Here is a 16,970-nt window from a genome sequence, read left to right as displayed (position 1 = left end):
GCTCCCCCATTTCATCATGGCTGATCCAATTTTCCTCTCAGCCTTAATCTCCTGCCTTCTCCCCATATCCTTTTGTGCCCTACCAATAAAAAAGCCTATCAACCTGTGCCTTAAGTATACATTAAAAACTTGGTCTCCACAGCAGCCTGTGGCAAAGAATTCCACAGATTCACCAATCTCTGGCTAAAGAAATTCCTCCTCATCTCCACTCTAAAAGAACACCCCTCTATTCTGAGGCTGTGTCCTCTGGTCTTAGACTCTCCCACCATAGGAGACATCCTCTCCACATCCACTATATCAAGGTCTTTCGCCATTCAATAGGTTTCAATGAGGTCACCCATCATTCTTCTGAGTTCCAGTGAATGCAGGCCCAGAGCCATCAAACACTCTTCATATGTTAAGCCATTCAATCGTGGAATAATTTTTGTGACCCTCCTTTGAACCCTCTTTAGTCTCAGTACATCCATAAGGGGCCAAAAACTGCTTACAATACTCCAAGTGCTTTATAAAGTCTCAACATTACATCCTTGCCTTTATATTCTAGTTCTCTTGAAATGGATGCTAATTTGCCTTCACTACAGACTCAACCTTCAAATTAAACTTTAGGGAATCTTCCACAAGGTTTTCTCTTCAATTAGAAAATAGTCAACCCTTTCATTCTTCTCCACCTGCCATTTTTTTTTTACCCATTCTTCAAATCTGTCCTTCTGTAGCCTCTCTACTTCCTCAAAAGTACCTGACACTCCACCTGTCTTGATATAGTCTCCAGACTTTACAACAATGCCATCTGTTCCATCATCCAGATCACTGGCATATAATGTAAAAAGATTCAATCCCAACACAGACCCCTGTGGAACACCACCGGTCATCGGCAGCCAACCAAAACGATTCACTTTGTTCCCACTCTTTGCCTCCTGCCAATCAGCCACTGCTTTATCCATACTAGAATCTTTCCTGTAATACCATGGAGCTTGTTAAGCAGCCTTGTGTGGCACCTTGTCAAAAGTCTTCTGAAAATCCAAGTACACACATCAACTGATTCTCCTTTGTCTATCCTGCTTGTTATTTCTTCAAAGAATTCCAACATATCTGTTAGGCAAGATTTTCCCTTGAGGAAACCATACTGACTACGATCTGCTTCATCATGTGTCTCCAAGTACCCTGAGACCTCATCCTTAATAATCTACTCCAACATCGTCTCGGTCACTGAGGTCAGACTAACTGGTCTATAATTTCCTTTCTTCTGCCTCTCGCCCTCCTTGAAGAGCAGAGTGACATTTGCAATTTTCCATTCTTCCATAACGATTCCGGAAAGATCATTACTAATGCCTCCATGATCTCTTCAGCCACCTCTTTAAGAACACTGGTGTGTACCTCATCTGGTCCACGTGACTTTACCTTCAGACCTTTCAGTTTCCTAAAAACCTTCTCTCTAGTTATGGTAACTTCGCACACTTCATGACCCTGACGCCTGGAACTTCCACCATACTACTTGTGTCTTTCACATTGAAGACTGACGCAAAATACTTATCTAGTTCGTCCGCCATTTCGTTGTCCCGCAATACTACCTCTCCAGAATTGTTTTCCAGCTGTCCAGTATCCACTCTCGCCTCTCTGTTACACTTTATGTATCTGAAGAAATTTTTGGTATCCTCTTTAATATTATTGGCTGGCTTACTTTTGCATTCCATCTTTACCTTCTCAATTACTTTTTAGTTGCCTTCTGCTGGTTTTTTAAGCTTCTCAATCCTCGATGTCCCACTAATTTTTGCTCTATTATATGCCCTCTCTTTGGCTTATATTTTGGCTTTGACTTCTTTTGTTGGCCATGGTTGTGTCATCTTTCCCTCAGAATACTACTTCCTCTTTGGGATGTACTTGTCATGTCCCTTCCGAATACCTTCCAGAAATTCCAGCCATTGCTGTTCTGTCGTCGTCCCCATCAGTGTCCTTTTCCAATCAATTCTGGCCAACTCCCCTCTCCAGCCTCTGTAATTCCTTTTACTCCTCTGTAATACTGATACATAGGACTTTAGCTTCTCCCTCTCAAATTTCAGGGTGAATTTGATCACTTGCCCCTCAAGGTTCTTTTACCTTAAGCTCTCTAATCAATTCTGGTTCATTGCACAACACCCAATCCAGAATAGCTGATCCACTAGTGGGCTCAACCACGAGCTGCTCTAAAAAGCCACCTTGAAGTCCTTAGCACATTAGCGAGACGTGCGGCAATTTCTTCCTCCAACTTGAGCTGTTCCTTTTCCCATAGCTATTCCTCTTGCTCTTCTAGCATATGTTTGACCTTTTATAATTGTTGACATACTATTAATGCAGCAGCTAAAGCGTCCTCTGTTTTACTGCGTGCAGAGGTGGTAATAGGTAATAGAAGATTTTCTTCCTGCAACAGAACTTCGAATGCTGACATTAGACACACCATCATTTGGTTTCATGTCATCCTTTGGGTCCCCTGCTCTATGTGTGGTCAAAACATGCCCTGGAATTTGAGAAACATTTGTCTGATGGAAGGTGAAGCACATATTTACTTGTTGCGGCAACACGACCTTCAATTTAACATGTTTGTTTCATTCACATCCCTATGAATGCACTGCAACAGTGATCAGCGCTTGGAGAAATGCCTATTTTGTCTTTCCTGCTGAGCTTGGGAAGTAATGAGATTAGTCTGTGATGTTGCTTGACAACAGCTTCACAGAGATTAGTCAAGTCCTCAAAAGGAGATTGCACTTGTGAGGCATTTTCTTTAATTTTCATAAGATCATTAATAAATGGTGTTAAACCTTTAATTATTTCCATATTTGTTTCGTACTCCTTTTGAAGACTTTCAATTCGACTAGCCTTAGCTTCAGCTTTAATTCCCCTTTGCAAGCCCCAACTGCAAGGTCATTGGCATCAATTCCATACTTCAATACACTCATCTTACTTTCTCTGGTTGCGTGACTTGCAATTAACTCTGTTCGCCCGCAGCACCGGCGATATTCGATTCAATAAACATAGTCAACAAACAAAGTGTCCGCACATCCACAGCGCTTAAACCAGTACGAACAAACAGCCTTCAATTCAAATATCTGCAGCCAGAATATTTCAGCACTTCGATAAAACAAGGTGGTGAAGCCTCGGGCAAACATCACGTGATCGAGCGACGATCCCCAATGGACAGGCAGCGCTGACCATTCAAAACTGTGTTCAGACCACAAATAAACAGCATGAATCAGCATAAAGTCCATTTACTTGTCGCAAGCTGCTCCAGTTTCGCCAGGAAGTCCAAGGCGAAACCTTTGTTTATTTGGTAGAACTTTTTTTTTGTTGACAAATGTAGCAGTTACTTTAAAAGCAAAACTGCTGAGAGACAAAGCCAAGAGATCGACACTGTATGATGCACTTCCAAATAACAAAGTTCCAAAGTCGAAAAAGGTAAGTTTGATCCTTTGTTCGTCTTTGCTGGTTTCGTAATAATCTTATAGTGATCCAGAAACTAATGAAACTAAATTAGTGATCTAACAATCTTCGCGTTCAAATCACTGTAGCTAGGTGTTCAAATTAGTGATATCAGAATTGGCATTCTATACATATTTAAGTGAAGTTAGCGATCTGGTTAGCGTTCCAATAGCATCGCTGTGAGCATAGTAAGCAGTTGAACTAAATTAGCGGTCAAACAAAAAAATCAGCCTGCGGCTTATCCCTTCTCTACTAGACTAAGCTAAACAATTAACTAAGGCTCAGCGAGAATACATAACTATTAATTTGCTTCCAACGCACTCAACCCACATGACAGATTACCATACTGTAATAAATGAGGCACAAGATAGAATACAGAAAAGTGATACATGGCTCCTATGCACTTTAAATTTTCTCTATCTGCTTGTGTTGGGACTTTTCCCAAGCTTGTCACTTACTGAATGTTTTGCAGCAAGTAAAATGTGCTCTTTCTGAGGCCACAGTGCACATAGCAAAGGATAAAATGATCCGATGGACCATTTGAAATGGGCAATGGAAGCCACTGAAGTAAGTTGTATTGTCTAGCTGCATAATTGTTTTAACTGTTGGCACCCTCAGATGGTTCAGGTGAGCTCACTTCAGTTTACTTGCACACATCACCTGATGACTTCATCTTTCGGCACAGCCAGTTTATGATCAGCACAAAGTTGTTCATTCTGAAATCTATTTTCTCACAACTTCGGTTCAGATTTTGCAGATTCTGGTATCCCTACTCATTCCTCCATGCCATCTGTTTGCTTTTCCTCTGGTTATCATGCTACCTTTGAGAAGGGCTCATCATTCACCTCCCCTCCACCCACACACACACACACACACACACACACACACACACACACACACACACACACACACACACACACACACACACACACACACACACACACACACACACACACACACACACACACACACACACACACACACACACACACACACACACACACACACACACACACACACACACACACACACACACTCACTCACTCACTCACTCACTCACTCACTCACTCACTCACTCACTCACTCACACACACACTCTATTCAACGTCTCTATTAAATGTTTTACACTTTTTGTGGTTTCTTATTTCTGAAACACTTAAATTTTGCATTCATCAGATTAAAATTTAGATTTACCTTTTGGCTGATTCTATGATGGCACTTGATATATATTTCCTACCCTCACTAGAGTTTTATTATCCAGAGGTTAACTTGAGACTTGTGTCTTCAAAAAATAATTTGTCACTAGCCAGTTCTATGCATAAAATGGGTTTTGCAAAATATGAAGCTGAGAGCATTTTTCTGGGGTCATGGTGATCCTAACACTGCCTCCCAATGTACTAACTGGTACGACTTTATGTACGTTGACATAGTTAGCAGCTGCTTGAAGATTTGTTGGATGCATTTAGGTGTGACCGACTGGAGGTTTTAACAGCAGGATTAGCCTGAACTTTTTTTTAAACCACCTAATGGACAGCTTAAATAACCTATGGCAAGAAGCTGCAGCATGGGGAAAATCCAGCAGAAAAGGCAGGATAGACCTGTGTTTGGATGGGCGCTGGTGTTAGGAGATTGGGTGGCCTGGAGCAGGTTGCTTTTCAGGATTTGGTAAATACAGGTTATTGGTTGAAGATGGAGCATTGACCCCTCCGAGCTGAATTGTCTTCCTTGTGTAGCTGACAGCTCTTGTCACAATCAAGTTAATTTTCACTTGAGCCCATTATAGGGTTAAATTCCCCAATGTCTACATATTCCTTCACACTTAACTGTTAACACTCTGACACACAAGTGCTCGTTGGAGGGAAGATGTTAGAACTGTCACAGTCTTTTGCAAAGGATCCACAATGACTTTTGAGGACAAATTATTATTGGATGTGGGTCTAAACTGTATAGATACGGGACAATTGGTGATGATTCTAAGTGATTGTCACAGCTGGACCTCTGACGCTGCTCACTTCAGGATTAATACTGCTAACTGTGTTCAATTTTCTGAACAGATGCCTTGAAGCAAATCGAAGTTAGTTACGCGGACGACAGTGAAGATCCCTTTGACTTTTCACCAGATCAGGAATATAGCCAGGTGAGATTTATATCATCCTTCTTATAAGTAAATGAGATTTATGACAATGGGAAACCTTAAGGTATCAAACGTTTAGGAATTGATGCCAACTTCACCAGGGAAATGGTAGCAATTTGCTGAGTATCCCTATGGATACTTGTGTACAACACAAGAATTGTGGCAGACATTCCGAAGGAGACATTGGATTGTGTAGTGGGAGAGATTTTAAAAGAAGCTAGTGAGGGTCCTCACGCCACAGTTCCCAAGGAGATGTTGGATTGCATTCCATGAGTGAGATTTCTAAAGGAGCTAATAGGGGCAGTCAGGACATTCTGTGCACCATAGGAGGCATTTGATTGTGCATAATTAGGGCACTTGTCAAGGGCCAATAAAAACAATTGTGTTTAAGCGGAGTGGCCATTTTGTGAGTGGGGTGTTGGAGTGGGGAGTTCAGGCTTTGTAAAAATTTTGTTTGACTTTTCTTTCCTTTACACAGTTAAAGCAGAGGGAGATCCCAGGCAGGAGAATGGAATACACTGCTTGTGGCATTTCAGAAGGCAGAGAGACCTCCAGTGTCTCTGATTTTATCTATAAGAAGTTCATCCAGCTTGCAGCTTCTTTCAGGCTATGTTAAGGAATTGGAGCTGAAACTGGATGAACTACAGATCATTCAGGAGGTTGAGGGGTTGATTGACAGGATATACAGAGAGAGGTAGTTACACCTAAGGTGCGTGACATAGGTAACTGGGTGACCATGGCAGGAGGAAAGGGGATAGGCAACCAGTGCAGAGTACTCTTGTATCTGTTCCCCTCAACAACTGCCTTGGATATTGCTGGTGGGTGGGGTGGGTATGACCTAGCAGAGCAAAGCGCCAGTGGCACTGAGTCTGGCTCTGTGGCTCATATGGGGAGGAGAGAAGAGGAATGCAGTACTGATAGGGGTTCCGTAATTGGAGGAGCAGACGGGAGATTCTGTGCACATGAAAGCGATAACTGGATGGTATATTGCCTGCCACATACCAGAGTCAGGATATCTCTAATCGGGTCCAAGCATTCTAACGGGGGGGGGAGTGAGCAGCCAGAAGTTGTTGCACATATTGGTATCAACAATATAGGTAGGGAAAGGGAGGAGGTCCTTAAGAGAGAATAAAGGCAGTAAGCTGAAAAGCAGGATCCCCAAGGTAGTAATCTCTGAATTGCTGCCTGTGCCACACTCCAGTGATGTTAGGAATAGGATGATTTGGCAGATGAATGTGTGGCTGAGGAATTGGTGTGTGGGCAGAGTTTCAGATTTATGGATCATCAGAGGCATGAGAGAGGAACTGGCCAAAGTTGATTGGAAGGGAACACAAGCAGGGAAGACAGTAGAACAGCAATGGCTGGAGTTTCTGGAGACAGACAGGTGGGTAGAGGTGATGGGGTGGTTCCGTTGGTTAAAAAAAATGCAAACAAATCCTCAGAATGAGTTGGCGTTGCTACGGAAGATACAGAATCCTTGTGGGTAGAGTTAAGAAACTGCAAGGGTAAAAAGACCCTGGTGGGGGGTATATACAGGCCTCCGAACAGTTGCTAGGATGTGGGGTACAAATTACAATTGGAAATAGAAGAGGCATGTTACAATAGTCATGAGAGATTTCAATATGCAAGTAGATTGGGAAAATCAAGTTAGTGCTGGATCCCAAGAGATGGAATTTATAGAATGCCTATGAAATAGCTATTTCTTGGAGCTTGTGGTTGAGCCCACAAAGGAAAAGGCAATTCTGGATTGAGTGTCGCACATATGGCTGCTTAACAAGCTAAAAGCCCCATGTATTACAGGAAAGGTACTAGCATGGATAGAAGACTGGCAGGAAGCCAAGAGTGTGAAGAAAGGAGGCTTTTTGTGTTTGGCTGCCAGTGACAAGTGGTGTTCTGCAGGGTTCAGTGTTGGAATCATCTCTTTTCACAGTGTATGTCAATGATTTGGAGGACAGAAATGGTGGCTTTATGGCCAAATTTGCAGATGATACGAAGATAGGTAGAGATGCAGGTAATGTTGAGGAAGCAGGGAGTCTGCGGAAGGACTTAGACAGATTGGGAGAATGGCTAAAGAAGTGGTGGGTAGAATACAGTGCAGGGAGATGTTTGGTCATGCACTTCAGTGGAAGGAATAAAGGCATAGGCTATCTTCTCATTTTAAAATCTTTTTATTAATTATTATTGAAGATTAACAAAAAAGATACATTGAATCAGTATGTCATTGTATACAATAAAGAATTAGATTAGCAAAAAAACTGATTAACAAAGCTAAGCAACATATCAATAATAATAAGAGAAAATAAAGTGTTAAGAATTTTTGTTTAAAAGAAAAAGAAGGAAAAAAAAGAACCCCTACTAACTGAAAAAGAAACAAACGAAAAAAACCCATTGGGAGCACAACCCCATCATACAAGCTTCCATAGAAAAAGAATCAATCCACCAGCTCAAATCCATTTAAAGAAAAAATCAGAAGGAAACCATATTAATCACTCAAATCAGATGATAGTAGCGGGCGAATGAACCCCACCTTTTCTCAAAATTGAGGATCGAAAGTTCGACTTCTGATTTTCTCCAGACTAAGGCATAACATCACCTGGGAAAACCATCCTATCAAAGTAGGAGCAGGAGCATCTTTCCATTTCAACAAAATAGCCCTTCTGGACAACAATGTAACGAATGCAATTACATGTTGATCTGATGGAGAAATACCATGAATATATTGAGGGATTATACCAAATAAAACTGTCAATTTATTAGGTTGTAAATTAATTTTTAAAACTTTAGAAATTGTAGAGAAAATAAGACTTCCAAAAATGTTTCAGTACAGAACACAACCAAAACATATGTATCATATTTTCTAAATGGGGAAAAGCTCCAAGTCAGAGGTGCAAAGTGACTTGGGAGTCCTTGTACAGAATTCTCCAAATGTTAACTTGCAGCTTGAGTCGGTGGTAAGGAAAGCAAATGCAACGTTAGCATTCATTTCATGAGGACTAGAATATGTATGCAAGGATGTAATGCCGTGGCTTTATAAGGCATTGGTCAGACCACATGGAGTATTGTGAGCAATTTTAGGCCACTTATTTATTAAAAGCTGTGTGGGCATTGGAGAGGCTCCAGAGGAGATTTGTAAGAATGACTCTGAGAATGAAAGGCTTAACTATGAGGAGAGTTTGATGGCCCTGGGCATGTACTCACTGGGGTTTAGAGGAAAGAGGGGGAATCTTATTGAAACCTGTCAAATATTGAAAGGCCTCAATAGAGTGGATATGGAGAGGATGTTTCCTATAGTGGGGAAATCTAGGACCAGAGGGCACAGCTTCAGAATAGAGTGATACCCTTTTAGAACAGAGTTTAGGAGTATTTTCTTTAGCCACAGGGTAGGGAATCTGGGAACTCATTGCCACAGATGGCGGTGGAGGTAAAGTATTTGGGTATATTTAAAGTGGAGGTTGATAGGCGTTTGATTAGTCAGGGCATCAAAGATTACAGGGCGAAGGCAGGAGAATGGGGTTGATAGGGATAATAAGTAAGCTATGATGGAATGTCAGAGAAGACTCAATTGGCAGAATGGCCTAATGCTGTTCTTCTGTCTTGTGATCTTTAAACAGTGTTTTATCATGTTCATCTATACACATTGTAAGTTGGCTCCTAATCCATAACCACAAGGGTAAGGGACCATGGTCAGAAATTTTAAATGTTGCAAACTGTATAGTGAGGTGTAGGGATAAAGTTTTTATTAAGAATGATAATGTCGGTGATTTGGAGCTCTGTGTTTATTCGGGTGGGAATATTCAGTCAGGGTTTTCACAAGGGGAAATATTTTAAAGGGCTCCGGTGAATGAGCATGGATTGGACTGCTGTGCCTGGACCACTCTGGACTCAACAGGTCACATGGTCTCTCACTGTACCCAAGAGCTGTTGCCATTATATAAAGAGAGCTGAACTCCAGAGTAACTGCACTAGAGAACCCTGTGGTTGATTGAGTACGAGAGCCTGTCAAAATTGAAGTTACTGAGGATTATGTGTGAGCTCGAAATGCTGGTGTATATGCTTGGGTGTTTTAATATCATTTCCTGTAAACAAGATCCGATGCAGCGAGAAAAAAAAACACAATGCGGGTAGCTTCGATACATAGGCTCACATAAGGTAGCATAGATTGATGCTAGCCTGTCCATACAGTGACTGATGAGAAATAATAAAGTAGTGATGGAACTGGTGGGTGGAAGTGTTGATCAGCCTTGCTGCTTGAACAAAGTAACTGTAGTTGAGTCTGATGGTCCTGGTGCGGATGCTACGTAGCCTCCTTCCTGATGGGAGAGAGGTGAACATTTCAGGAGCAGTCCTGATGTTTACTGGCCCTTTTCCAGCACCTTTCTGTGTATATGTCTTTGCTGACGGGTATGCTAGTCCTGGCAATGCATTGTGCAGCTTTCTGGAGCCTTTGTGCCTGCTGCAATGCAGTTTCTGTACCGAACAGTGATGCAGCTGGTTAGGATGCTCTCTGCTACACATCTGCAGAATGACATGAATATGGATGTGCAAAGTCTCGCTCTCTACAGCCTCAGAAAATGGGGCATTGGTAAGTTTCCTTGCCTCCAGGATATGTTCTAGGACCATGAGAAGTTGTGTATGAAGTGCACTCCCAAGTGTCAAACGGCTTGCAGTTTCTTCTGTTGTACTGCCAATGTAAATGAGGATGTGAGTGATGCAAGGTCTCTTGAAGTTGATAACTATCTCCTTTGTCTTGATGATATTAAAGAAGAGGTTACTTGCCTGGCATCAAGTCTCAAGCTCTTCCAGCTCCTCTCTGTAGGCTGCCTCATCCTCTTTGATGAGCCCCACCCTAGCTGTGTCATCGGCAAACTTGACAATATGTTTACTGTGGTGTTTGGCTGTGCAGTCGTGTGTGAGCAGAGTTTTCAGTGGGCTCAGCACGTGACCCTGGTGGGGGGAGGTGCACCTGTGCTGAGGGTCTTGGGGAAGGAGGAGTGGTTGTGTGTCCTGACTGTCTGAGGTCTGTTGCTTAGGAAATCCGATACCCAGTTACACAGTGGTGTATTTAGATCGAGGAGCAGGAGTTTGTTCACAGGGTCTGTGGGACAATAGTGTTGAATGCTGAACTGAAGCCTAGAAGCAGCATTCTGACATAAATGTCCGTGATTTCCAAATGTGTCAGGGCCAGCTGAGCGGTTCTGTTAGTAAGTATATTGATGAGTGGCCATTGTGGCAGGAATGGAGTTTTTGATATGTACCATTATCAGTCATTCAAAGCACTTCAATTCTATTCAAGTTTAATTATCATTTAATCATACATGGCTACTCATGAATACAGCACAAAGCACATATAGCATGTATAAGAAGCCACTCGGTAGATTACAAACTCGAGCCATCCAACACCACCAAAATCTGTGGGTGACCACAACAGAGATTGTCCTCTGCCGAGTGGACACTGGAGTGGGTAGCACTGATTCCAGCCTGGGCACAGTGCCACACTACCCCTGGTGGAGTGCACTGGCTCTGCCTCCCAGCAGCTTAAACAGGTGAAACTGCAGCTTGCGGCCTAGTCCTCGCACGTACAAGATGGTAAGCATATAGGATATCAGTAAAATTCAGTCATGCAAAATATATCCAGACCCCTGCGTTCATTGCCATGTGAATCCTGGGGTGCAGCACCAACTCCACCCTGATACTGTGCCAAACGACGAACTCTGGGTCAGTCTGATGATTGGCATTAGTGTCACTGGGCAGTAGTCTTTAGTTCTGAAGGTGTAGAGTGTTTTGATAAAGGGATGACTGTAGCTGATTTGAAGCTTGTTGGGACAGCAGCCTGGATGGATGGAAGTGTTGAAGGTGTCAGTGAGCTAGTGTGCATATTCCCTGAGTATTCAGCCTGAGATGTTGTCTGGCCCAATCTCCTTACAGGGGTTGACTCTCACAGAGTCCTTCTCACGTCTACAGACAGTGGCTGCTCACCTGGAAGTGGTTAGCTTTCATGGCTGGCAGTGTGTTGCATGCCTCAAAGCATGCCTGAAAATTGTTTAGAGCATCAGGGAGAGAAAGATGTCACTGATGCAGTCAACGCTGTTTTTCTGTGCGTAGTCAGTAATGCCCTTACTGCCCAGCCACATGTTGGGATTTGTTATCAGATAGGTATTCCTGAAATTGCTACCTAATGAAGTTTGTGCTGACGGCTCTGTTCACCAGACTTGAAGACAGCATCCCAGGCTTTTAAGTAGGGAGCACATCCCTGCATTCAGCCAAGAGATTAGGTTAGACCAAGAGATGACCGAGAGGTACCAACATCATTTACACACTACTGATGTAGCCGATGGCAGATGAGGCATATTCCTTGAAGTTTTTGTCATCTCTATTTATGGTGACCTCCTTGAACATCTGCCATTTGGTCCATTCAGAACAAGTCAAGTCACTTTTATTGTCACTTCAACTATAACTGCTGGTACAGTGCATAGTAAAAATGAGACACTGTTTTTCAGAACAAGCCTGAGGTATAGAGATTGGTTTATTAGGTGATAGAGTGATGGTCCTGATGACTGGTTTTTCCATTTTCAGCAGCGGTTGGTATGCTGGGATTAACAGGGAAATGTGGTCAGTAAGGCCAAGGTGAGGGTGTGGGGCGGCTTTCTAATTACTTCATCTGGTTTATACACATGGTCCAGTCTATTTGTTCCCCCAGTGGTCATGATGACGTGTTGGGGGAATTTGGGTAAAATGTCTTGCAGGCTAAAATGATTGAAGCCTCCTGCAATTATGAAGAGACTGTCCAAATGTTTGTTTTGTAGAGAGCTGATGATGCTGTAAAGCTCTCCCAGTGCTTCTTTGACATTTGCGCTCAGTGATGGGGGGTGGGGGGGATGTAGGCAGTGGTGACAAGTATAACAACAAACTCCCTGAGCAAATAATATGGCTGGCATGTACATACAAGATGCACAATTTACCCAGAACAGTGACTGCTAACTACAGTTGTAATGGAATTTCCATGCCCATTGAGTTGAAGTGTCAAGTCAGGCATTTTGTTGTTTGACTACGTTTCAGTGAAAACCAGAATGCAGCAGTTGGGAGTTCAGTCATCTTGACCCCTAGGTATTAAGTTTCTAATCTTTCTGCTTAATAAGTAAACTTTTCAATTGCCACAGATCTGATGTAGCCAATGATAGATGAGACATATTCCTCAAGGTCTGTGTCTACTCCATTTATGTTAGCCTCCTTGAACAGTAGCCATTCAGGCTGTTCAAAACAGTCCTAAAGCATAAAGATTGCCTCACTATGATTGAAAGTCCATCCTAAATGTTCCAGTTGCAGATGGTTTTCAACTACATATCATGACAAATTGTTATATTTCAATTTATTGTTTCTCTGTTCTTGACTATACCAGCAGTGTTTCTGCTTGCTTTAATTCCACTCTGCTCTGCTTCAAAATGGAATTACTACATTTAAAAATGCCTCTCCTGGATCTCCAACCTATTATGCTGTTAGCCTAATAATTACTTTCAAATTACCAGTATTTGGAGAAGGCCTGTTTTTAACTGAAGGAAGGACAACGTAATGTCAGTAAGCATAGTTTGCTGTTTAAAGTGCACATTTAAGAAAACATCAAATTCCATCTGATAAAGGGAGTGCAACCATAATCTAGAAATGTCCTCACTTTGCAAGAAGTGGTGAGCCTCCAGGTTTATTGGTTTATTATAGCTGTTTGGCTGCTAAAACATCCAAATGTAGCTGTTTAGGAATCTCAGACCCAGGACCAGTCCTGGTGAAGTTTGCAGGCCCTGCCACATGCACTACTGAAGTGCCACTTTATATACAGATTGCACTTTAAGATGACTGAAATATTTATTTCAGGTTTTCATAATGTTTCCTTTTCATGTTACTTTTCAAAAGAGAGAGTGCCAAATAACCATATTTTTGCTTTCTAGTTTATTTGTACAAGAACGATTGACGAGCAAATTCAGCTGGGATCTCCTTTGTGTATTGGTGTTACACCCTCCACTGCAACATAACTCTTAAGCTCATTCTGTGTTGGGACTTAAACTTGGGTGAAAAGTGAATTTGGGGCAATGTAGAGTTGATGTGTAGTGTTGCACTTTTCACTTCTTAAAAACCTGCCATTTAAACTTTAAAGGACGCTAAATTTACTTGGCTTGACGTAATATGCCTTTGTATGTGGCTTTTTCATTTAACCCTTACATACTGTTCGGGTCAAATTTGACCCGTTTTGACATTTGACAGCAGTTATAACACTCTAAAAGCCATTTTTTAAGCTGAAATTTGATGACTTTTCCTAAAAGTGACCCAAAATATGCAAAAATGAAAACATTAAAAAATTTTATACTTTTGTACAGGTGCTACCAATGTTTGTACATTGAGGCTGTTCCGGGTCAAACTTGACCCGTCTCTATTGAAATAGATATTAAATCTCTGAAACATACTAAGGATTAATCACCCATTTATTAATGTCAGATTGGCTATTTATGCATTCTAAATAGATCTGTGGTTCAAAATTTGGTATAGATACTTGTTATGAAGGGATTCTTGGGCCGGGTCAAAATTGACCTGGACCATACTGTAAAGGTATGGAATATGAACTGTATGTTAGTGTTAAAGAAAAGATTGGCTGCTTGCTTCTTGCTATGTAGTTTACTTTACATATACGCTTCCACCTAACAAAAAATAATGATCAAAACAAAAACACTTATTCTTGGAAATCTGAAATAGAAGCAGATTATTTATTGTTCACCTGTGCAGCGCAATATATGTACCTTGAATTATATTTTATTAACTTATTTGTGGTAATATTTTGTTATATATGCTGTGTTGTGGTGCAGGTTTTGTGGGAGCATCGTGGTCCAGAGAAATGTTATTTTATTTGGTTGTATATATGTATGATCAGATGACAATAAACTTGAACTTGAGAAAATACTGCCTGACCTACCTGCTGTGTGTTTCTGGCATCTGTTGAAAGAGAAATCAGGTCTGAGACTCTCATCAGAAATTAAATGTCCTAAATCTAAAACATTAGTTCTGTTTTTTCCACAGATGCTATCTGACCTGCTGAGTTCCCAGCATTTTCTGTTTTTATTACCACTTCAATAACATGGGTGTAAAAGTTGTAAATTTAAAAATATCAACTTTCAGTCATTTTTCTTGTTTGAATACCTGTATTGCTTGGAATGTAGGTGAGAAACTGGTGAGATGAAGTTGTTATATAAATTAAGGTGCTTCACATTAGTTTGTAAAGCTCGTTCCTGTGTGCTATTGTTTAGGAGGATAGCAACGATGCTGGAAGTATGGTAGAAGACAATTCTTCAGAAAGTGTGCCGTGGGGTCAGCAACCTTCTAAACAGTGAGTACTGGAGCCTCAACAAGCGATGTTAAGCATCATTAACCTGCACTCAGATTCATTGTAGCTTGATTACAGGTTCATTTTTCATTGCACAATCTTTCATCTGAGGTAATTTTTCTTCTTGATTACTAAATAAGGCTTGAGAAAGCTCCTCATATGATCCTGTTTAGTGTCGTTCATCATTTGCTTTACCTTTCCTCAATGTAACCATCAGGATACTTTCAGTAGTAAATCTGTAGAAGCTCGTTAGTGTTTGTGACAAGCCAAACCTCATTAACCTTCTAAGAACGTAAAGGTGCTGGCGTGCTTTTCTAGTGATTGCAGCTGTGTGCTGGGCCTCTGATTTGGAGGTTTACTTTCCTTTCTAGTACGAAGGTGGTTCAAAAATTCCCACATGCCATTTAAATGTGTCAGACTGTTTCTGGAGTGAAAATTAATTCGTTTTGTAGGAGCAACTGGTTTCAGGCAAATTTGTGAGGAATAAAGACAGTTTGCCTTCATGGTCTGATACGCCTTCACTTCTGTTGGTAATAGTATAATAAACTGTACAGTCTCACCCAATCGCACACAGCGGTGGCCAGTTAAGTAGTAGGCAGCCATCGATCCCCAGGGATCATGGGTTTGTGACTCTGGTGGGCTGTGTCCTCTCCAGGGCACAAGCCTGACAGGAAGATTTGAAGAACCACTGTTTCCCATGCAATGGGTTCCCCCTCTCCACGTTACTGATATAGTACAAGGGAAGGGCAAGTGCCAGTACAGCTTGGCACCAGTGCCGTTGCAGTGGTTGCCAGAGTAAAGTTGTAAACAATATCAAACTGCCCTAGGGACCCCAGCTCTGGATTTCTTCCTCGGGGTTTACTCTCGAACCCTTTCCCATGCTGCAAGTTTGAAATCAGAGTTTTCCTTCTCTTGTCAGTAGTAATAGATCCCCCTGGCCTAGTAGCTAAGCCACATGTGAAGGCCAAGAGTTGGACTTGGTTGTCAGAGGCTGTTAGAGACGCACGCCATTTGGAGCACTTTAGTGGTAGCTTATCTCCACTACTGTTCCCAACTGTGATTGAATTAGGTGGAACTAGATCTTGTGTTCTAAAATCTTGTTAGTGCATAGTTTGGAATATAATGTCTCAAAAGTCTCCAGCTAGATATATTGAGTAGGCGATCTTTTGATTATCAGTGAGAAACTGCGCGGGATCTTACTAATCCTGCCGTAGACAGAAGAGTTGAGCTGCAGCTATGATGTGAGAGTGATTGCCCCGAATATCATGGTTCAAATCAGTTCACCATTGAATATGACTGAGGAGTCTTGGAAATTTTGAAGTTGTTGTCAGTTGTGGCAAAACTATCCATTGGTCTAAATTGTAACCAGAGCCAAGGAAGGTGGTTGTGATCAACAGCTAGGAGATTGGTCATCTTGTTAACAGGACGTTAAGGAAGGAGATCCCAAGAGTCCAAGCATGTTCAGCTGTTTCATCATGACCTTCTCTCAGATTTTAGACTCACCCATTGGGTAAAAAGGCAATGCTGAAAATATCCAATAGGTTCTTCAGTAGTTGAGAGGTTGGCACAACATCATGGGCTATGTACTGTGCTGTACTATTTCTTGTTTTCTGTGTTTTGGATCGATATTTCTGAATGACCATCCTATTCTGCAATAATGTCCTGACCAGAGAGGTATGATGGGATGGGGAAAAACTAAGAGCGGTTGACTTGTGTGAGACAGGCATGTATTTTTAAAATCCACAAGCAGGTTTGCTGAAGATGCTGCAGTTGTTTCGTTTGGCTGTATCTATGTACAATCATATGACAAGAAACTTGAATGAATGGATGTTGTACTAGGAAGGGCAACTTGGCTGGTGGAAATCTGAACTGATTTATCTAATGTGTAAAAAGTGACTTAACTGGGTATGACATTACTTTTGGACATCCCACTACATGAGAAGGCAAGGGTATTTTTTAAAAAAGTAGGATTCCCATCAGGATCTATCATCTCTCTGGATTCATTAGGCAGCCAAACAACAAACA

At 41.7% G+C, this 16,970-nt stretch overlaps 1 protein-coding gene across 8 annotated transcripts in view; it reads left to right on the top strand.

The window, feature by feature from the left end:
* Positions 1 to 16,970, top strand: part of senp6a (SUMO specific peptidase 6a) — a 155,995-nt gene that overhangs the window by 132,695 nt on the left and 6,330 nt on the right. For all 8 annotated transcript variants that reach the window (XM_059986613.1, XM_059986619.1, XM_059986614.1 and 5 more), the window contains 2 exons: positions 5,505 to 5,587; positions 14,869 to 14,948. In XM_059986613.1, coding sequence (XP_059842596.1) covers positions 5,505 to 5,587; positions 14,869 to 14,948 — 163 coding nt within the window. The remainder of the gene's footprint in view (positions 1 to 5,504; positions 5,588 to 14,868; positions 14,949 to 16,970) is intronic.

Source organism: Hypanus sabinus, chromosome 12, assembly GCF_030144855.1.
Source record: "Hypanus sabinus isolate sHypSab1 chromosome 12, sHypSab1.hap1, whole genome shotgun sequence".
Classification (NCBI taxonomy): Eukaryota; Metazoa; Chordata; class Chondrichthyes; order Myliobatiformes; family Dasyatidae; genus Hypanus; species Hypanus sabinus.
Note: the sequence above shows the minus strand (reverse complement) of the source record. Positions and strands in the feature narration are given on the sequence as shown.